Consider the following 23,353-nt stretch of genomic DNA (forward strand, 5'->3'; position numbering starts at 1 on the left):
TGGTTTATTGCTATATCCTTAGAGCCTTGAACAGTGCCTGGCATAAGCAGGTTTTTATTGTTTGGGTGACAATAGTAAATTGAATTCATGAAACTGTACATTTATCCTTATTATTATTGTCCCTTTTATTTGGGCATGATTTGTCTGTTTGTGAATCATCCATAGCACAATTTGAACTGTATCAAGGGACATCAGTATTAAGATTGAGCACCTGTGAGTCTCTGAATATGTGGAGATGTGAGATAGGAAGGGGCCTACGGACATTCAGTGAGCAGTGCAGAGGATCTTTGGGGTTCAGGAGTCTCTTTTGGGTTCCATGAACTAATCAGTTTCCCTTGCTGCCCCTACAGATGGGCCCATTCCCTCAAGGTGCACCAGAACCATGGGGACCTCCCATTACCTGCCCCAGACGCCTGAAATCAGACCCCAGACTTTTCTGCCTTGGCTTGACCCCTGTGTTTGCTCTGTTTGTACAGCCAAGGTCATTTGTGAGGGAAAGCTTGAGAGTGGGCCCTGTATTCTCTGGTTCTTAATTCCAATTTGAAGAGCTTGAGCTCACCTACAGGGTGAGTCTACGTGACTAATTTTATGTTTTATTCCTCCAAGCAGGCAGGAGTTTGAGCATGGTTACCCTTTGCTGCCCCTCAATTCTATCTTATCAGTGGTTACTGGTAGGAATTGGGCACCTAGGAACATCTGAGATATTCTGAGGCTGAGCCTATCCCTTTCAAGGCTTGCTGGTGGCACATACGGTACCTTCTGGTTGGGCTGTCCCTTTCTGTCTGGTCCACCACTCTAAGCTGGCCTGAAATTTCCAGTCATCTTTTTGGATTATGGCATGATTTCTGGAAGGTCTGTTTACAAGGAGAGCATATTACATTGGTGACGCGTTAACCCAGGAGTACTCACTGGCATATGTTCTTCACTGGAGTTGCTGGTGGAGGAGCCGATAGGTCCTTGAAAGCCTGGGCACCAAGATGGTACATTTTGATGGAGGGGGTGGAGGGGGAAAGAGAGTGCTGAAGCCTGGAAACTGTATATGCACTGGGGATGGCAAATATGGGTAAATGGCATTGGAAGAGGCCATGACCATGAAGGAACTTGATGCATAGGATGAAGGGAAGGGAGGAGAGAAATGAGAGACCATGAAAAGAGAGACATGTTGGCCAGGCCTGGTGGCTCACGCCTGTAATCCCAGCACTTTGGGAGGCTGAGGTGGGTGGATCACCTGAAGTCAGGAGTTTGAGACCAGCCTGGCCAACATGGTGAAACCCCATCTCTACTAAAAATGCAAAAATTAGCTGGATGTGGTAGCGGGCACCTGTAATCCCAGCTACTCAGGAGGCTGAGGTAGGAGAATCGCTTGAACCTGGGAGGTGGAGGTTGCAGTGAACCAAGATCACGCCATTACACTCCAGCCTGGGTGACAACAGCAAAACTCCATCTAGGAAAAAAAAAAAGAAAAAGGAAAGAGAGGCATATGGCACCAGGGAGAACCCTCAAAATTTTACAGTGGGGTATGCTATGGTCCTCACCCATTATACCTTTTTCTCTTTAAATGGAGAGAGATATATCAGCAGAGAAAGATTAATTCATTTACATTTAATCCATGTGAATTAACCTTGTAATTATCTTACAGGGTTCCTGAGTTGTGAGAGTTCGTGTAGCATGCCTTGGGGTTGCAATCTTCATTTAGCACCTTTTCTTCCTTAAGTATAATTGGTCTTGGGCTTCGTAATGAATTGGCATGCAAATCTTGCTACACTCCCCATGTCTTCTTTCATGTAAGTTGAGAGTTGAACATAAAGCTGTGTCAGGGAATGATCAAGCCTAGATAAGAAGCAAATAGGTCAACTTTGGGGGGTAATTTTGATCTCACAAATGTCTGAAGTCTTGCTGTATTTCCTTCTCTTTTCTCCCTGAATTCCATGCTCACTTGTGTGGATGCTGAGATCCTCATAGAGTTGAGAAGTCATTATGGCATTAGTACAGGGCAGAGGAGATGGGGCTCACTGCACTGCGCCATGGGATTCTGGGAACCACCCTGGTTCATCACAGACTCCTCTGACCTATAAAAAGTGCTGTTAATCTTCTTACTGTCTGCCTTATAAGATTTGGGAAGAGAAATGAGGTAATGTCTACTTAGATCTTTGAGCTTCTCGGAAGAATAGCATTCTGCAGTAATATGATTTCCTAATGTGTTTGTTTGTGTCGTTATAGACTGTAATTCCATTTACCTACCTTTCTTTAGGAGCTTCTAGAATATTTGACTGTCTTGCACAGGGGAAGCCGTCTGACACTGAGAGTGAGAACTGGACCTAGACTAGAATCCTTAAAGCACATTTAGCCAAGTGAGCCAGCTATAAATTTATGAGTGTAGGGGAAGGATACTGGGAGAGGAAGAAATGGAAGCTAGATTTGATAGTGACGAGGGAGGGGATTGTAATTATCTTCAGAGAGTTTATATCATACTTTTAAATCATGCTGTTTTGCTGAGGATCAATATCTCAACTTTGAAAAAAATATTTATTTTAATTTAGCAATGTTACATATTGGATTATATCTGCAAAATTGATACTGCTCTCATTGTCTATAAGATAGACTAAACTAGCCCCCTCCAAGATTTGGTTTGTTATATTTATTGAGCCACAACCTATTATGTTTGACTCTGATACCAGCAGTTCCATACAAACACTGACAAATTTTTAGATTCATTTGTGTAAAATATGTAGTAGATTACTAAATAATACTTCATCTTTGTTCTGCATATAAACACTTTTTTTAAATTAAAATAGTCACGAGCAATCTAACCTTTTATATAGCCTTTGGAACAGTATTACAACTAAGTTGGCTTTCTAGGTAGTTCTAAAATGAGAAGTTAAAACGAGTGATGAAAAGTCAGGAAAGTATATACATGCATCATCTCTGACATACCATAAAGTTCTTAATTTATATGACAATTATCTGTATTGGATAGTTTTGTTATGACATTTACTAGAAGCAGTTGGTTCTTTGGAAGTTTCAAAAGAATGTCAGCCTTCCACAAAGGAATTTTCAAATAACTATTTAGTTAACCAGAAAATGAAATAGCAAGTCTTCTCTTCCAGAGGGGTGACTATATGCATTTTTTTTTTTTTTTTTTTTTGAGACAGAGTCTTGCTCTGTCGCCAGGCTGGAGTGCAGTGGTGCAATCTCGGCTCACTGCAACCTCCACCTCCTGGGTTCAAGAAATTCCTCTGCCTCAGCCTCCTGAGTAGCTGGGACTACAGGCATGCACCACCACACCTGGCTAATTTTTTTTTTTTTTTGTATTTTTTAGTAGAGATGTGGTTTCACCATATTGGCCAAGATGGTCTCGATCTCCTGACCTCGTGATCCACCTGCCTTGGCCTCCCAAAGTGCTGGGATTACAGGCTTGAGCCACTGTGCTTGGCCGACTTTATACACTTTTTAAGAACAACTAATTTTTATTTTCTGACAGACAAAAGTGTTACAGGTTTCATTTACTAAATTATGGAATATAATACAGAGAGAACATATCTTGTTACCCAAAATGTGACATGAAAAAAATAAATCCTTACCAAACTCTGTGTGTGTTTGCTTATGTTGCATGCCAGACACATATGAAAAAAGCCATTTTGTTTGTTTCTTAAATTAAGAACATCTTATGTAAAGAAATGATATAGAATACTATGCCCCTTAGAACAAAATGATACTTACCAAAAAAATTATGACTCAGAGATACAGTTCATAAGTTAAATTATGAGTAATCTTAATAAAACCACATTTTCTCTTCCGGAAAGTTTACTAGAGTTTGAGTGAATATTTCAGAGTGTTAAACGCTTTGTACAATTTTTATGTTCTCATGTAAAAGCTCATGATAAATTTATGATTTTCTGCCATTGTGTGTAAACATAGATAAGGCATACTTTTTTTAAAGATTAAAAAATATGTTTATATTAATCTGTCACCAGTTAAATTGTGATGTTTTGTTTGAATTTGTTTCAGAATCGAAGCAAACGCTTGGAGAAGGTCCATGTGGTTATTGGGCCTAAATCGTGTGACTTGGATTCTCTCATTTCTACCTTCACATATGCTTACTTTCTAGACAAGGTAAGGGAAAAAAAGGGTAATACTCCTTATATTTTGAATTATTATGTAACTTTTAAGAATAAACATTTTCTCGAAACCAAGGAACCCATTAACTTGATTTTTAATGTTCTGATTTATTGTTGCAGAGCATAAAGTATTATCATCCATGAATCAACAAATATTTATTGGGCACTTACTATATGTTAGGCATTGTTCTAGCTATTTCTTACCAACTCTCCTTATAAAATATTGTTTCAATAAGGTCAATGTTTTCAAATAAAATATTTAAAATGTTCATAATAGTTGATTAATTTTATGGAAATTCATAGAACTAATAAAAGTAAGAATCAGATTTCTTGTTTTCCTTTGTCATCCTTGCTGATAGTCCTGCCCTTGGGAGCAGAAAAATACGTGCAGAATAACTTGTGTGAACAGTACGTGAATGGCAGAGCACATTGGCTAGAGTTTTCAGTGACAAGTATTACATGTCAAATCTACATCCTGTAGGTCCTTGTTTGGTTTTGACTTGTATCCCTGATTTTGTACAGCGAGATCATCCTTAGTTAGTGATCATCTCCCTTGAGGAAGACTCTTTCTATTCTGTGAAGCATATGAGGCACCTGTGGAAGTGGAAAACACCTTTCAACAAATTGCTTTAAAACTTCAAATCTATAAAATTCATGAGCTCATGATAATGGACTTTTTATTAACTTAAAGCCTAAAAATGTATGTTATGAGTGTCTAGGTGCTATTTTCAATGTCACACAATTTTTAATTTTTTAGAATCTGATTTGTTTTATTGCAATTTTGTTTGGATCCTTGGCCCCTGACAGTAGGCAGAGCTGGTCTAAAGCGATTTAAATTCACACGAAGCCTAGTCTTCCAGAATGAGCTGTGGGTGGCAAGAACTGCTCTAGGGCAGAAGCTGATAAAAATGCTGGGTAAAATATTCTGATCTCTACATGTGGGCTTTATATCAAATTTATCTTAAAATTTGTTGAACTTTACAAGGGAGATTAATTGGTATGAGGAGATAAATGTGCCTCTGTTAAGACATGAATATTAACACTAATTTTGTTAACTGGAATTTTGACTCCTAGAAGAAAATGTTACTTATCTAGACAACATAGAGTTGACAAAACCAGACTGATTTTTAGAGTGATGGTGGCATGGACTTGGAAATGATATAATAATAATACCACTACTACCACCTACTACAATGTCTTGACATCCAATAAAAGGGGTAGAAAAAGTAATTGTGATAGATGAAACATTAGATAGATAGATAGATAGATAGATAGATAGATAGATAGATAGATGGCTAGATAAAAATAAAAAGACATGTGGATTCTCTTCTTTTTCAAAGGTTTGCCAGTAAGCATGGAGATGAATGTGGAATTAGTGAAAGGTCTCATACTGAGAATTTGGTTATATTTCTCTGCCTTTCTCTTAGTTTACTGGGCCCCCTGCTAGTGGCCTGTGTCTCCATTTAAATTTTCTTCAAGAACCCAACTACTCCCTCTCAGAGTATGAACATGTAGGATAAGCAAAGAGTTTTTCTGCCTCATGCGTATGACCCTGTTTAAATCCTTCTCACTCTGGTAAGTGAGCCGCATTTGCAGATGGGGAACACAGTCTCAGAGAGGAAACTGGCTTTCTCAAAGTTACGTGGTAAAGACTGGGGCTGGAACCTAGTTCTGTGACATCAACTTCAGAACAGTTCCTCCCAGGAGAGGCTCAGGCCATATGCCTGATTTACATATTGTTTCTTCCCCACTCAAGTTTCAATATCAGGAGTTAGATAGAACCCTCCATTCATTAGGAAAAATAACTTGCCATACATAAGTTGTTAACACTTACTATGCAATTGTGATTCAGTATTAGCATGACAGGAGGGAGAAAACCCACTTTGTTGGAGTGGCTTTGTGCTTTGTATGCTATAGCAGTGGCTGATTCCTTTCTTTCATTCAACAAATATGTACTAAATGTTTACTATGTGCCAGACTGTTTTATACACTGGAAACATAACTGAACAAAACCATCAAAAAGCCCTGCCTTCTTAATGCTAGAAAGGGGAGACAGATGATTAAGATGTTAAAACTGTGACAAGCTGGTGATGGTGTGAGAGTAAAGGCCATTTAGTTTATGCACAAATTCCATGTCACTGAACCCCACATTCTCTCAGTGATAGTTAGGATTATTGCTGTACATTCATAGTAATTTTTAAAGCACCTTTATTTTTAACATTCCCATAAAAAAAACAAGTTTATTATTGTGACTCTACAATTCTCTACCTCTCTCCCTACCTCTCTCCTATCTCCTGTTTTCTCTGGTTGCCACAGATCTGTTTTCTAAGAGACTTGTTAATAAAAAATGTTTTTTATGATTTAAGAAATCAATAGACATCACAATCTGATAGTCTGTAGGCTGAAGCTGGCTCGTAAATTAATTTCTACTGACTGACATTCTGAATTTTTAAAAATGAATTGTAATAATTAAATTTCACAAATAATACCCCAAATCTAGATTTATAGCTTCTCTTGAGTAATTAAAAGTGTGGTTTTTTTTTTTTTTTCCAAGACAGAATCTTGCTCTGTCCCCCATGCTGGAGTGGCACAATCTTGGCTCACTGCAAGCTCCGCCTCCCAGGTTCACACCATTCTCCTGCCTCAGCCTCCCAAGTAGCTGGGACTACAGGCACCTGCCACCATGCCTGGCTAATTTTGTTGTATTTTTAGTAGAGATGGGGTTTCACCGTGTTAGCCAGGATGGTCTCGATCTCCTGACCTCATGATCCGCCCACCTTGGCCTCCCAAAGTGCTGGGATTACGGGCATGAACCATCGCACCCAGCCCTTTAATTTAAAGTTTTAACTACACAGGGCCTGAATTTTTACATGTGAACCATTGGCTGGAGCTGAGTGACAGGCATCCCATTTAGACGTAACATATGTGCCTTCCCCTGTCCCCACAGTCCCCACCCACCCTGCCTCAATTGTCCTAATTTTCTGCCAATTTTATAAAGATATGTGAGTTTGTTACTCTTAAAGAAGAGAATGTGTATTATATATAAATGTATTTATTTACATTTTAGCCCCTGCACAATTTATATATATGCATATACTTAAATTTATATACAAATATATATTTCTATGTTATCTATTTATTTAAATTTTAATCATATGTAATATATATTTATATATACAAATGGTGCAGGGTCTAAAATGAGACATAAAATAAAGCATGAGATGTTTCAAGTAGGATAACAAGAGGTTAAAAAATATTAGGGGCCACTCAGAGGATAATGCTCTATTAATTGGGTTCAGGAAAATTTGATTATGAATGCCAAGTGGTTTAGTGAGGCCAGAAGACTCCCATTCCTTTTACCAGTTACCCCCAGGCTGGAGAAAATGTAATTGTATTCTTTCCTCTCGCTATTTTCAGTAATTCAGTCAACTTTTTTCTTGGTAGGTCAGTCCACCAGGGGTTCTGTGTTTACCAGTACTGAACATACCAAGAACTGAATTCAACTACTTCACCGAGACAAGGTTTATCTTAGAAGAGCTAAATATTTCCGAATCATTCCACATATTCCGGGATGAAATTAACCTGCATCAGCTAAATGATGAAGGGAAGTTATCGATAACACTTGTTGGCAGCAATGTGCTGGCGAGGTAAGATCCATTGTGAAGCTCTGAGGTTTAATCCCTCAATGAAGGTTCTTCTGGGCAAAGTGTCACTTTACTCAGGACTTTTGTGGTTTAGGCAGATGTATTAAAAGCAGAGGACATACTGGTCATGGTGGCTCACGCCTGTAATCCCAGAACTTTCGGAGGCCAAGGTGGACGGATCATTTGAGGCCAGGAGTTCGAGACCAGCCTGACCAACATGGTGAAACCTTGTCTCTACTAAAAATGCAAAAATGAGCTAGGGTGGTGGTGCATGCCTGTAATCCCAGCTACTTGGAGGCTGAGGCACGAGAATTGCCTGAACCCAGGAGGCGGAGGTTATAGTGAGCCGAGATCGCACCACTGCACTCCAGCCTGGACGAAAGAGTGAGACTGCTTCAAAAAAAAAAACAAAAAACAAAAAAAAAACAAACCCCCAAATCCCAAAACAACAACAACAACAACAGCAGCAGCAGCAAGGCAGAGGACATGCAGAGGAAAGGGAATATCTTCTTCTTCTCTTATGGCAAAATTTGGGTCATGCTAATCCTTTATTTTTACTTTTGCATTTCAGATATGAAATCTTTAAGTGTAAAGTTCTTGTAAAATCGACCAAATTATAGGGGTTTTTTTGTTTTGTTTTGTTTTGTTTTTTTTGAGACAGAGTCTTGCTCTGTCACCCAGGCTGGTGTGCATTGGCTCCATCGCAGCTCACTGCAGCCTCTACCTCCCAGGTTCAAGCGATTCTCTTGCCTCAGCCTCCTAAGTAGCTAGGATTACAGGCACTCACCACCACGCCTGGCTGATTTTTGTAGTTTTAGTAGAGACAGGTTTCACCATGTTGGCCAGGCTGGTCTTGAACTCCTGACCTCAAGTGATCTGTCCACCTCAGCCTCCCAAAGTGCTGGGATTACAGGTGTGAGCCATCGCACCCGGCCTAAAATTATAGTTTTTAAACCATTTCAAACACTTTCTTATAGCAATACAATAGTCTTATGTATTGATGCCGAACATGTGTAATAAAAATTGAAATTAAACACTAGATAAAACTGAATCGTTCTTAGGAAAGAAATCTCAGTAGTGAAATGGAAAAATATATAGAGATGGGCTATGAAGGTCATTTGATTATTGATTGATTCATTCATAGCATGTTATACTACAAGAGAAGGATTGATTTTTTTGAATATTCATGTAGCTCAAACTTTTTATTTTATGGACAAGAAACTTGAAACTCAGTGTCACAAATGACTTGTCCAAAGAACCACATGCAGGCTTGACATGGTGGCTCATGCCTGTAATTCCAGCATTTTGGGAGGCCAAGGCAGGAGGTTCACTTGAGCCCAGGAGTTTGAGATCAGCCTGGGAAACATGGTGAGACCCTGTCTCCACAAAAAATACAAAAAAAATTAGCTGGGCATAGTGGTACGTACCTGTGGTCCCAGCTACTCAGGAGGCTGAGGTGAAAGGATCACCTGAGCCAGGGAGGTTGAGGCTGCAATTGCATCTCTTGGTTGAGCTGTGATTACACCACTGCACTCCAGCCTAGATGACAGAGCTAGACCCTGTCTCAAAAAACAAAACAGAACAAATAACAACAACAAAAACAAAGAACCACATGTAGTTAGTAGAAGAGTGGGGATTAGAACTTGTATATTCTGACTCTTTCAATAAATACTTAAGCATTGCTAACTCATGCAAGAATCTACAGGTGCCTAAGGAGGAATAAGACAAATTCTCTGCCATCAAGGACTTTATGAAGATGTCCTTTTGATGAGCTTTCTACTGCTACTGAATGAAGATTCACCAGCTAAGCACTTCAGTAGTTTAAAATGTTAGTTTTTCACAGTTTGGCAATTTGCAAGTTGTTGATAACCTTAACCAGTGGACACTGACCTTAGCATACATGAAATAAAACCTTTTCTGTTTAATAATTTTGTATTTAACTTTTTAGGAAGCATATTTAGGTATGAATGTATTGTGATATCTATCGTGCAATTCATTTACTTATGAGGAGTTTTGAAAATAACCTGCCCATGTGTGGCTGCTTTTATCCTCATGCTGTTTGAAACAAATGAAATTTTTTTGAATAATATTTATCAATCATTGACACGTGGCTAAAAGTTCTGGGTAGTTTATTTGACTGACTTCAACTGTTGGTATTCAGGAAATCGTATGCTTGACTAAATTTACGTGTTAACTATTTCTTTTTTCTTTTTTGAGATGGATTCTTGCTCTGTCACCCAGGCTGGAGTGCAGTGGCACGATCTCGGCTCACTGCAGCCTCCACCTCCCAGGTTCAAGCAATTCTCTTGCTTTGGCCTCCTGAGTAGCTAGGATTACAGGCATCCGCCACCACACCCAGCTAATTTTTGTATTTTTAGTAGAGACAGGGTTTCGCCGTGTTGGTCAGGCTGGTTTCAAACTCCTGACCTCAGGTGATCCGCCTGCCTCAGCCTCCCAAAGCGCTGGGATTACAGGCGTGAGCCACCATGCCCAGCCATGTTAACTTTTTGAAACCAGCGAATACAAAGAGACACAGATAAATACAATGCAATTGGAATGTGAATTGTGGAACGAGTGTGTGTCAATCAAAATCTGAGGAATAGTTTTGTTACGAATTAAAATGGAAAAATTTAGACTGATTTTGAGGCTGGGATTGTGAACTCTAGCTCTAGAATTGTTTATGAAATAGCATGCTTTTCAAAAATAAGTTGAAATCTTTATTTCTTTCATTGCCATTCATTTGTTTTTGACAGGCAGAAAGAATAAAGTTGGATTGATCCAAACTTTTCTTCCTGCCTTTGCTAAAAGCCAGCTCTGTTTCACATATGAAGAGTAATGGTGGAAGGAAAATAGGCCTAGTAGTGTTTTTTCTACACCACGGTGAATTGATTTGCAAGCTTTGGAGCCAGGTTATTTGCTAGTCTACTCACTAGTCTACCACCTAGTGTACTCACTAAATGTGTGACATTGCACAAATTTCTTAACGTCTTTGTGCCTCAGTTTTTTTTTAACTTATACAATGGGGATTTTTCTAGTGTCATTTTCTAGTGTTGTTTTTAGTGCATTTTATACATTTTATAGAACTTTTTTTTTTTTTTTTCTGAGACAGAATCTCGCTCTATTGCCCAGGCTGGAGTGCAGTGGCACGGTCTTGGCTCACTGCAACCTCAGCCTCCATGGTTCAAGTGATTCTCCTGCCTCAGCCTCCCAGGTAGCTGGGATTACAGGCAGCTGCCACCATGCCCAGCTAATTTTTTGTATTTTTAGTAGAGATGAGGTTTCACCATGTTGGCCAGGCTGGTCTTAAACTCCTGACCTCATGATTCGCCCGCTTCGGCCTCCCAAAGTGCTGGGATTACAGTCGTGAGCCACCGTGCCCAGCCTGTAGAATTCATTTTATAGTGTTATTTTCTAGTATAAAATATGATAATACACCTAAAGTATTTATAATAGTATCCGGCCTGTGGTGGAAGCCCAATAGTGTTAGCTACTATTATTTTCCAAGAGCGCAGCACAGGATAAAGCTGGTAAGGTATGAAGGTATTTTAAGAATTTGGGGAAAGTAAATAGTTTAAATGAAATGTGAAAGTATGTAGAATAAGGCTCCTGTCTTCTGAGTCTTGTGAGTTCCCTCATATTTTTGGTCATTGAGAGGAAGCCATTTGTGTGACAGCAGAGATTTAAACATTCCAAAAAGTAATAAGACATGCCATATCCCTTTCTCTTCCTCCCCTGCATTTGCTTTACAGTGAAGACAAAACTTTAGAATCAGCAGTTGTCAAAGTCATTAATCCGGTTGAGCAGAGCGATGCCAACGTTGAGTTCCGAGAGTCTTCCTCTTCTCTCGTGCTAAAGGAGATTCTCCAGGAGGCTCCTGAGCTCATCACCGAGCAACTGGCTCATCGCCTCAGAGGTGAGAGATAGCTCTTCCTATTAAATACTGGAAGGCTTAATGGAGTGTCTCCCAGCCTGCTCATGTAGAAAGAATGCGATCCATTCTTGGGTTAACAATCTCTTTAAAGACCACGGGAAGCTTCATCAGAGAGGCAGGGAGTAAAGAGTTTGTTAAAGAGTAGCATTATATTGAATATTAAAAATGTGCATTTAAAAATAGGCATGAGGGGCCTTTGCTGTTTCACTAGACAAGAATATTAAATGGAACTGCTGCACCTCTGTTAGGGAGCTGGAATAGCACCTCTGGCCATTTTAATCACTGCCAGAGGTGATTCTTGCCCCAAGACAGCATGATAGGGACCAGAATGCCAAGTTCCCAGGTTGAAATATCTGCTGATACTCTTCCATGCTTGGTTTATAGCATACCGTTTGGATGGCAAAATACGTACCCTTCATTTTGGTGATACTGTGTCAGGGCTTTGATAGTCAGATGTCATCTCCTTTGCTCCCCTGTCTTGTAACATATTCTGTCTTCACTCAAACTGTTTTAAGCCCTGGAGTCCTGAACACACCATCATCAGTTACTCTAGTAATCTCTCTTTCATCTCGATTAGTGGAGCCACCTGCTTCCAAAGAGTGGTTTTCAAGCTAGAAATTGTCAGTCGACTTTGGAACCACAAAATTACCACAGAAATTCCATTATTTACTTACAGAGGACACTGTTCTGGTTTTTGTATAAAGCATTTCCCTCCCCGCACCACCAATCCATTTTGAACATGGTAGACAGAGATTTTTCTCAAAAGTATTTAACACAGGAAAGTGAAAAACAGTGATGAACAGATTGAAATAATTCTAAAAGAAGACCAAAAGTATGTTGACTCAACTCTTTTAAGGACTCTGTCCTTCAATTCCTCTGTCTCTTCCACAGTTTGGAGGGGAAAAGGTCCAAGAGGTGTATAATTCTTGTAAAGGTTTAGAACTGATGGCCTTTGTAAATCTGCCTTAAATATTTTCCTGGCAATGAATGTCTGTAAAAATGCTCTATGGGAAACTGTGCCCTCAACTAAACTAAGTAAGCACAATCATTTATCTTTGTGAGAGAGCAGAAGGAAAACGAAGGTAATTGGGGATCTCAGCCAAGAGGAAAGTTGTTCAACAGCACAAATGTGTGGTGCAGCCAAGCGCTAGAGAATATTTTGTTTAAATATCTTGTAAACTAAGAAGTTTGGTTAATTGTTGTGAAAATACATGCGTTATGTAGTAGAAAATAAATGTAGTCAATAAGCAGCTCATTATCATAATTTTCTACAAATAGTAAAATAATATGAAACAAATACATTGGCACAAAGATATGACTGTTGTTGGTAGTGATAACAATGATATTCAGATTTAGGGAATTCAGACCCTTTTGTTAATTATCTTGGTTTTAGTTTGCAGAGCTACCAGAAAATAGAACAATGGTAAAAGATTTTGCTTCTTTCTCTTTAAATTTTTTTAATTTAATTTTATTTTATTTTTTTTTTTTTAGAGAGGGGGGTCTCACCATATTGCCCAGGCTAGTCTTGAACTCCTGGGCTCAAGCCATCCACCAGCTTCAGTCTCCCAAAGTGCTATAATTAAAGGTGCGAGCTACCACACCTAGCTGGATTTTGCTTTTCTTAATATCAGATGTTTTTCTTGAGGTTAGGCTCGAAGTGGCATTGGGAAGCTGGCAGAATGTGGACATCACTTCCTTATCTCTTGGAAATTGGAATGTGAGAGGATGAAGAGCTTCTACCTGTGAAGCCTGCCAATACTGTTACTGTCATAAAAGAGCCAGAGTCATTAAACCCTGGGAGGCAGAAGACATAGGGGGCTTCTGATGGTGGAAAGAGGGCTCTGGAGACCTTTTGCCAATGCATATGTGTGTGTATGTGTGTGCGTGTGTGTGTACGTATGTGGAGGGGAGATGGAACACTACTAAATAGTTTTGGCGAGAGGGAATGTATTAGTCTGTTTTGCATTGCTGTAAAGGAATATCTGAGATGGGGTAATTTAGAAAGAGGTTTATTTCACTCATGCTTCTGTAGGCTGTAGGAAAAGCATAGTGCTGGCATCTGCTTCTAGTGAGGACCTCAGGAAACTTCCATACATGGCAGGAAGCAAAGGAGGAGCTGGCATATGACATGGGAAGGGAGGGAGCAAGAGACTGGGGAGGTCTCAGACCTTTTTTAACAACCAGATCTCAGGTGAACTCATTACTGCAGGGAGGGCACCAAGCCATTCATGAGGGATTGGCCCCTCTGACTCAAACACCTCTCACCAGGCCCCACCTCCAACATTGGAGATCACATTTCAACATGAGATTTGGAGGGGACACACATCCAAACCATATCACGGAACTAAAGGATGGTTATATAGGGAATCTGCCTTTTAAAGAGGTTAACTCAAATGTTCAGAGGTAAAAAGTATGTTGGGGTAATAGGTCAATTTTTAAAAGCTCCTGAATTGTTAGTAAATACAAAAAAGGAATCAAGTAGGCTGGGCGTGGTGGCTCACGCCTGTAATCCTAGCACTTTGGGAGGCCGAGGAGGGCAGATCACTTAAGGTCAGGAGTTTGAGACCAGCCTGGCCAACATGGTGAAACCTCGTCTCTACTAGAAATACAAAAATTAGCCGGTGTGGTGGCAGACGCCTGTAATCCCAGCTACTTGGGAGGCTGAGGCAGGGGAATCACTTGAACCCAGGAGGTGAAGGTCACAGTGAGCCGAGATCACGCCATTGCACTCCAGCCTGGGGCACAAGGGTGAAACTCCATCTCAAAACAAAAAACAAACAAACAAAAAACACACAAAAAAACAAGGAATCAAGTCAAATTTTGCTGTCGTCACTGAATTCAAACTTAGAATTTATAGTTTTCCAGTTATGTAGTAACATCAAACCTAAAAGGACTTGTTTTCTCTGTTCCTATAAATAACTTTAGCATTCTTTATTTTCATAATATGAGCAGTTCTCTTTCGAAAGGGTTCTTTTTATAAGCAGCTACCATGTTACTTTGGATTTTTGGGTGCTGTAAGTAATCATTACTTTGATGCACATTTTTAGAACTTTTTAAAAATTATACTTTAAGTTCTGGGATACATGTGCAGAACATGCAGGTTTGTTACATAGGTATACATGTGCCATGGTAGTTTGCTGCACCCATCAATCCATCACCTACATTAGGTATTCTCCTAATGCTCTCCCTCCCCTAGCCCCCACCCCCAACAGGCCCCGGTGTGTGATATTCCCGCCCTGTGTCCATGTGTTCTCATTGTTCAGCTCCCACTTATGAGTGAGAACATGTGGTGTTTGGTCTTCTGTTTCCGTGTTAGTTTGCTGAGAATGATGGTTTCTAGCTTCATCAGTGTCCCTGTAAAGGACATGAGCTCATCCTTTTTTTTTTGGCTGCATAGTATTTCATGGTGTATATGTGCCACATTTTCTTTATCCAGCCTATCATTGATGGCCATTTGGGTTGGTTCCAAGTCTTTGTGAATAGTGTGGCAATAAGCATATGTGTGCATGTGTCTTTATAGTAGAATGATTTATAATCCTTTGGGCATATATCCAGTAATGGGATTGCTGGATCAAATGGTATTTTTTGTTCTAGATCCTTGAGGAATCGCCACACTGTCTTCCACAATGCTGGAACTAATTTACACTCCCACCAAAAGTGTAAAAGTGTTCCTATTTCTCCACATCCCCTCCAGCATCTGTTGTTCCCTGGCTTTTTAATGATTGCCATTCTAACTGGCATGAGATGGTATCTCATTGTGGTTTTGATTTGCATTTCTCTAATGACGAGTGATGATGAGCTCTTTTTCCATATGTTTGTTGGCCACATAAATGTCTTCTTTTGAGAAGTGTCTGTTCATATCCTTTGCCTAGTTTTTGTTGGGGTTGTTTGTTTTATTCTTGTAAATATGTTAAATTCCTTGTAGATTCTGGACATTAGCCCTTTGTCAGGTGGATAGATTGCAAAATTTTTCTCCCATTCTGTAGGTTGCCTGTTCATTCTGATGATAGTTTCTTTTGCTGTGCAGAAGCTCTTTAGTTTAATTAGATCCCATTTGTCAATTTTGGCTTTTGTTGCCATTGCTTTTGATTTTTTAGTCATAAAGTCTTTGCCCATGCCTATGTCCTGAATGATATTGCCTAGGTTTTCTTCTAGAGTTATGGTTTTAGATCTTATGTTTAAGTCTTTAATCTATCTTGAGTTAATTTTTGTAAGGTGTAAGGAAGGGGTCCAGTTTCAGTTTTCTGCTTATGGCTAGCCAGTTTTCCCAACACCATTTATTAAATAGTCAATCCTTTCCCCATTGCTTGTTTTTGTCAGGTTTGTCAAAAATCAGATGGTTGTAGATGTGTGGCATTATTTCTGAGGCCTCTGTTCTGTTCCATTGGTCTATATCCGTTTTGGTACCAGTACCAGGCTGTTTGGTTACTGTAGCCTTGTACTATAGTTCGAAGTCAGATAGCGTGATATCTCCATTTTGTTCTTTTTGCTTAGGATTGTCTTGGCTATATGGGTTCCTTTTTGGTTCCATATGAAATTTAAAGTAGTTTTTTTGAATTCTGTGAAGAAAGTCAGTGGTAACTTTCTTCTCAGATGGGGATTCAATAGGGATAGCAGATTCAGTGGGGATGGAGCCAGCAGGCAGGAACGTTTAAGTCTGCTGAAGCTGCGCCCACAGCCGCCCCTTCCCCCAAGTGCTCTGTCCCAGGGAGATGGGAATTTTATCTATAAGCCCCTGACTGGGGCTGCTGCTTTTCTTTGAGAGATGCCTTGTGCAGAGAGGAGGAATCTAGAGAAGCATTCTGGCTACAGCGGCTTTGCAGTGCTGTGGTGGGCTCTGCCCAGTCTGAACTTCCCTGCTGCTTTGTTTACACTGTGAGGGGAAAACCACCTACTCAAGCCTCAGTAATGGCAGACTCAAGCATCCCATTTTGACTTCAGACTGCTGTGCTGGCAGCGAGAATTTCAAGCCAGTGGATCTTAGCTTGCTGGGCTCCATAGGGTGGGATCCACTGAGCTAGACCACTTGGCTCCCTGGCTTCACCCCCCTTTCTAGCGGAGTGAACAGTTCTGTCTCGCTGGCGTTCCAGGTGCCACTGGGGTATGAAAAAAAACTCCTTCAGCTAGCTCAGTGTCTGCCCAAATGGCCACCCAGTTTTGCACTTGAAACCCAGGGCCTTGGTAGTGTAGGCATCCAAGGGAATCTCCTGGTCTGTGAGTTGCGAAGAACATAGCAAAAGCGTGGTATTTGGGCTGGAATGCCCCGTTCCTCATGGCATGGTCCCTCACGGCTTTCCTTGGCTAGGGGAGGGAGTTCCCCGACCCCTTGTGCTTCCTGGGTGAGGCGACACCCCACCCTGCTTTGGCTCACCCTCCATGGCTGGGCTGACCAGTCCCAATGTCTAACCAGTCCCAATGTCTAACCAGTCCCAATGAGATGAGCCAGGTACCTCAGTTGGAAATGCAGACGTCACCCCCCTTCTGCATTGATCTCACTGGGAGCTGCAGACCAGAGCTGTTCCTATTCAATCATCTTGCCAGCCACCTAGGGACAATCTTTTTTTCTTTTTTTGAGCGGAAGTCTCGCACTTGTTGCCCAGGCTGGAGTGCAATGGTGCAATCTTGTCTCACTGCAAACTCCGCCTCTCGGCTTCAAGCGATTCTCCTGTGTCAGCCTCTCGAGTAGCTGGGATTACAGGTGCCTGCCACAAAGCCCGGCTAATTTTTGTATTTTTAGCAGAGACTGGGTTTCGCCATGTTGGCCAGGCTGGTCTTGAACTCCTGACCTCAGGTGATCTGCCCGCCTCAGCCTCCCAAAGTGCTGGGATTACAGGCCTGAGCCACCACTCCCGGCCTAGAACAAATTTTTATGTATTCTTCTAGGTCTTGAAAGAATGCCGATATTTTATGCACATCTTTGCCATGAGAAATGTTAGAAAATGTCTGTTTCCAGATGTCATGAGGCTAGATATTTGTGGCTGAGACTTGAAAGAGTCTTTAAAAGCATCATAATTAGACCTCAATGGACAATATATTATTATAAACATTGTACCAAAAAACTCTAAATTTACTATGAGCTAAGTACTTCATCAATTGATTGTACTTTGCTTTTCATTCCCATGGCCGTATCCTAGAATGCATCATGCTTGGGCGTGCTGGTGTGCTGTAAATGGATTTCAGGTGGGCCAAGATATTGATTCCTTTGGTTCTTGGAGAAGGCCCTATGTATGGCTCTGAGCCCACTGTGCTCAAAAGTAAAAAAAGGTCACTTTCAATGTGTTCCTTGATGTGCAAAAGGTTGGGCCTACTCTTCCTTCGTCTTGCTTGTTAGCTTCTTTTCCTCTGCTCAGTTGCTAAGTGTTGGGTGCCTAAAACTTGTCCTTTTTCTCTTTTTTGCTATCTTTAAGTGACTTTGTTTAGTTCCAAGACTTTAAATATTATACACAGGCTGATGACTGCCTGTATCTCCAACTGTGACCTCTTTTTAGAATTCCAGATTTATATCCAATGCCCACGTTACATCTTCACATGCTTGTCTAATTAGCACCACATCCTTAACACGGCTGCAGTAGAACCTTTTAGTTTCTTGTACCTCCAAACCTGCTTTTATTCCAATTTCTTCATTTCAGTAAACCACCCAATTGCTTAAGCCATCATCTAGTAGTTATACATGATTCTTTCCTTTGCCTTCTGCTCCACATTAATCCATCAGCAGTCCTGCTGACCTTCCATCTAGAACATAACATGACTCCCTCTACATTTTCCATGATCACTGCTAGTGACTCAGTTCAAGCCTCCATTCTGCCTCTCTTTGACTACTGTCTTAGCTGCCTGACTGTTGCCCTATCCCCTCCATAAAACCTATTGCCCATGAAGTCTTCAGAATGACCTTGTAAATTGTAAGTCAGGTCATTTCAACCTCCGGCTTCAAACCTGTCTCACTCAAAATCCAAGCATCCTACCTCTACCCCTAGAGACCACCACATCATCTCTCCTCTGCCTATTCTCACATCCCTTGATAAGATTTCCCCCTTTTCCCACTGTGTTCCAGGCACAAGAGCCTTTCAGTTTTTCAAATGTGCCAAACTCTTTCCACTCTTGAGGATTTACATAAGCCATTCCCTCCTTCTGGAATGTTTGTTTCATCTATAGTATCTCATCATCTCTCTTTCTACCTATCAGGAGCCTCCTCTTCCCTCTTGCTTCCTCACTCCAGGATGTAACTTTGTGAGAAAAGAGACTTTCTGTGTTGTGTGCACTGCTTCACTGTTGTGTCTCTGGTACCTAGAACAGTACCTGGCACAGAGTAGGCCTTCAATAAACACTGTCATAAAAGGAATTTTGCAACATTGTTTATGTGCTATTTTTATGACTGTATTGATTTCGTTAATGCTATGATACTTTAATTTCCATCCCCTTCAGTCCATCCTTCTAACATTCTTAATGTGTAGAATTTGGACATTATTCCTTCTAGTTTAAAAAAAAACAAACTCCTATTTTTAGCTTTAAGAAATCCTAGTGTTTTATAAGTATTTATTTTTATTTTCACTATTTGGTTATATAAATAAGTAAATAAATAAATGTATTTTAGCCCTTTTGTGCAGTATAATACTTTGTACCAAAAAGAATGCAAAACATGTATGTAAAAGGACATGTAAACAGTTCAAGGAATTATCACAAAGTGAGCACCCTTTTAACAATTATCCTGGTAAAGAAAAAGACCTTTTGGTGCTCCTTCCCACCACTGCTCACTCCCTTCCTAACTAGCGTTAACCAGTATTCTCATTTTTGTGATACACTCTTCTTTGCTTTTCTTTATAGTTTTAACATCCCTGTGTGTACCCCACAGCAGTACAGATGGGTTCTGGCTGTATTTTTTTTTTTTTTTTTTTTGAGACGGAGTTTCGCTCTTGTTGCCCAGGCTGGAGTGCAATGATGCAATCTCAGCTCACTGCAACCTCTGCCTTCCAGGTTCAAGCAATTCTCCTGCCTCAGCCTCCCAGCCTCCCAAGTAACTGGGATTACAGGCATCTGCCACCATGCCTCACTAATTTTTGTGTCTTTAGTAGAGATGGGGTTTCACCATATTGTTCAGGCTGGTCTTGAACTCTTGGCCTCAAGTGATCCACCTGCCTCGGCCCCCCAAAGTGGGATTACAGGCATGAGCCACCGTGCCCAGCCTCTGCCTGTATTTGTATGATATACAAATGGCATCATACAGTATATATTACTCATCGTTTTTAGATCTCTACCTTTGTATTAAATGGAGTATCTACTTGTCTAGGTTTATCTATTTTATTATTTTTGCCCTTCCTTCTTCCATAAAATATCTGAGGAGGCTTACAAAAATGCATGCAGTATAATAAAAGAGAAAAAAAAGGTCGAGTTCAGGAAAAATAAAAACTAGTACAGAAAGGAATAGGATCAGATACAATTATAAATTTGGAGGAATAAAAATAGTATTTGGTGGCCGGGTGCGGTGGCTCATGCCTGTAATTCCAGCACTCTGGGAGGCCAAGGCGGGCGGATCACGAGGTCAGGAGATCGAGACCATCCTGGCTAACACAGTGAAACTCCGTCTCTACTAAAAATACAAAAAATTAGCCTGGCGTGGTGGCGGGTGCCTGTAGTCCCAGCTATTTGGGAGGTTGAGGCAGGAGAATGGCCTTAACCCGGGAGGCGGAGCTTGCAGTGAGCCTAGATCGCGCCACTGCACTCCAGCCTGGGCAACAGAGGGAGACTCCCATCTCAAAAAAAAAAAAATAGTATTTGGTTTGAAACTTTGGATATGAGCTTCCTGGAGCCAATGAAAAAATTAAAATATGATTAATTATAATCATATTTTTACTGAAATAAACACATATACTAGTTTCTCATTTTAAAAAGATACAACTAAGTCTAAATTTTTTTTTGTATCAGTCTTGAAAAGACACCTGATAATGCCATAGATATACCCCTGCTCTATCCTTTTCCACATGCAATGGGGGCATATACAGGAATTGTTCACAGCATGTCAGATACTTCCTGCTCCTCAATCAGTGTATGGAGATTGCTTTAATAACATTATTATTATTATTATTTGAGACGGAGTCTCACTGTGTCGCCAGTCCGGAGTGCAATGGCACAATCTTGGCTCACTGCAACCTCCGCCTCCTGGGTTCAAGCGATTCTCCTGCCTCAGCCTCCCGAGTAGTTGGGACTGCAGGCGCCCGCCACCACGCCCGGCTAATTTTTGTATTTTTAGTAGAGACGGGGTTTCACCATGTTGGCCAGGATGGTCTCAATCTCTTGACCTTGTGATCCGCCCACCTTGGCCTCCCAAAGTTCTGGGATTACAGCCGTGAGCCACCATGCCTGGCCAATAACTTTATTTTTTAATCAGCTTTACCTTTAGTCTAGCAACCTCATTTTCTGCTCCAAATTTCTTTTCTATACATGCTGATGTTTTTCTCTAAATCTAAAAAATACATAGTTAAATTCAATCATATTTGAATCTTTTTAGTCTTATACACAGCTGTAGCTACATATCAATGTTTGCATTATGGTATATTATTTTATTCAAACATTGAGGTAGAACTTGATTATTACGAATGTTGTTAAAAAGATCATTTGTATACTAGTTAGAGGTATGTGTCATGTTGCCAGCATAGAAATAACGTGCTTGTGTTTTTCTAATAACGTCCCCCGTCACTCTGCTTTGGGCCCTAGCAGGACAGTCATGGATAAATGTCAACAGGTGACTCATCTATGACCAAAATGTGTTCAGGCTTTGTGGGGGATTTAACAAAATAGAAATAATTTGCACTTTTCACAATTAATACTTCTTACGATAGCTAGGTCTTGCTGTTGCCTTTTAGTAGGATATACCCACAAACTTAGAAATTTCAGGAAACAAATCATTAGTAGCCACTTTCATTTGGAAAGGCACTTACTTATGTAGCATTACTTTCTAATTATTTGTATAAGAAGGGAACGTGCTCATAAAGATGAGATCATAAATGGCCCTGGGTTTTGGAAACAAAATCTTTTAGCTTCTCCCTTTCCTTGCCCACCTGTTTTTGTTGGGGTTCTTCTTTGTTTCTTTGCTTTTTTTCTCTTCTCCCTTTTCTCCTTCTCCTGTTCTTGGGCTTCTCCCTCCCCCTATCTGATTCTAAGATTTTTTTTGTGTTCATTTTCCAAGGCATGAACTTTCCATAAAGTCACATCATACAGTCATGGTGGCTAAAGTTGGTGCTTAGTTATGCCCTGGGTTTGTGCCAAAAGCGAACAGTTACAGACCCGCCAGACTCCTCCACCTGTGTTCTTTTATTTCTCCAGAGATGTGTGCTAGAGGACTACTGCCAAATTTAAGATCCATTAAATTGCTGAATCATCACATTGGGGATTGTGTGCGGGCACATTTGTATTTGTGTGCGTGTGTGTTTCTGGGAACCAGCTGGCAATGAGGTTTCAGCCACTGATTACCAGGCATGCTTAGATCAAGACCACACTTTACCCAAATGGCCTTTCACTTTTATTTGTGTAAGGCCTTGACAGGAGCCACAAGACAAAGAGAGAAAGAAGAGCAATTGTTCTTAGCCTAGGACTAAGTGAAAAACTAATATCCCAGGTTTTTAAAATTTAAACAAACTCTCTCCTTCCTATTGGCAGTTTCATTTGACCTTTAATAAAGAATAGTTGCTTGCTATTTTAGTAGCCTGGATTAACAGCTTCAAAAAGATCCTTTTAAGGAGGTCAAATAGGAAAGGAACAGAGCCAGATATTTTTTTCTTCTCTCTCTCTTGCCCAAAGAGTGAATCATCTCTCTCCTGAAATGGTTACAAAATCCAGAGGGAATTACATTGCCTGTTTTGCTTAGGAAGACGGAGGGCTGTTTCATTTAGGAAGAAGATACTGGGGGTAGGGGAAAGAAGTGATTGTTTCTGCTAGTTATAAAACCAAAATGATTCCTCAACTTCAGAGTGTTCACTATTTCTTCTGTCACACAAAGATAATCTTTATTCTTAAATTTAGACATTTTAAAGTTATGAAAATAGTAGGCAGTTAATCGGCTTCTTTTTATACCTCTTCAGACAAAAATGTAAACTAAGTTGTATTTCTTTTTCCTCCTTCCATTTTCCCCCTCCCTCTTTCTCTCTGTTATTCATTCCTTAATTTTTTTCAATATGAAAAAAAATCAATCCTATGTAAAAAAAAAAAAAAGATTTAAGACCCTTCTTTTCTATTAAGAATTTGTCATGCAGAATATGCCTTTACTGTGTTGAATGTTTTCCCCCAACAATCTCTGACTTCATTAGATCATGTTTAATATTAATGCACTGCAATTGCTTTTGGCAAGAGGTCCTTCACTTCTCCATTCTTTTGAGCAAAGAATATTGTGTTTGCTTTCTTTTCTAATGGAATGAAGTGTTTGTTACTATTTCCTCATAATTGCTTTCTTTGTTGCTTGCTGTTAATCGCTCCTTCCCTCTACCCTGCCTATAAATAGCTAAGATACTTTGGGGTACGTCCTTATGGATTTCAGTATTTCTTTCATTCTGCAAAATTTGCTGTAAGTTAGGTCAGTGCTTGCTACAAAAATAGGTTTGAATTTGCTGAGAGGTGTCTCTGGCTGCTGTAAGTCATGATACAGAAAAATAAGTTTGTAATTAAATGAGTTT

The 23,353-nt window shown here is 40.2% G+C and overlaps 1 protein-coding gene across 6 annotated transcripts in view; it reads left to right on the forward strand.

The window, feature by feature from the left end:
* The window catches only part of PRUNE2 (prune homolog 2 with BCH domain), a 297,985-nt gene that overhangs the window by 48,042 nt on the left and 226,590 nt on the right, over positions 1-23,353 (forward strand). For all 6 annotated transcript variants that reach the window (XM_030809666.1, XM_030809689.1, XM_030809702.1 and 3 more), the window contains exons 2-4: positions 4,009-4,113; positions 7,563-7,765; positions 11,512-11,675. In XM_030809666.1, the coding sequence (XP_030665526.1) occupies positions 4,009-4,113; positions 7,563-7,765; positions 11,512-11,675 (472 nt within the window). The remainder of the gene's footprint in view (positions 1-4,008; positions 4,114-7,562; positions 7,766-11,511; positions 11,676-23,353) is intronic.

This window comes from Nomascus leucogenys, chromosome 1a, assembly GCF_006542625.1.
Source record: "Nomascus leucogenys isolate Asia chromosome 1a, Asia_NLE_v1, whole genome shotgun sequence".
In the NCBI taxonomy this organism is placed as follows: Eukaryota; Metazoa; Chordata; class Mammalia; order Primates; family Hylobatidae; genus Nomascus; species Nomascus leucogenys.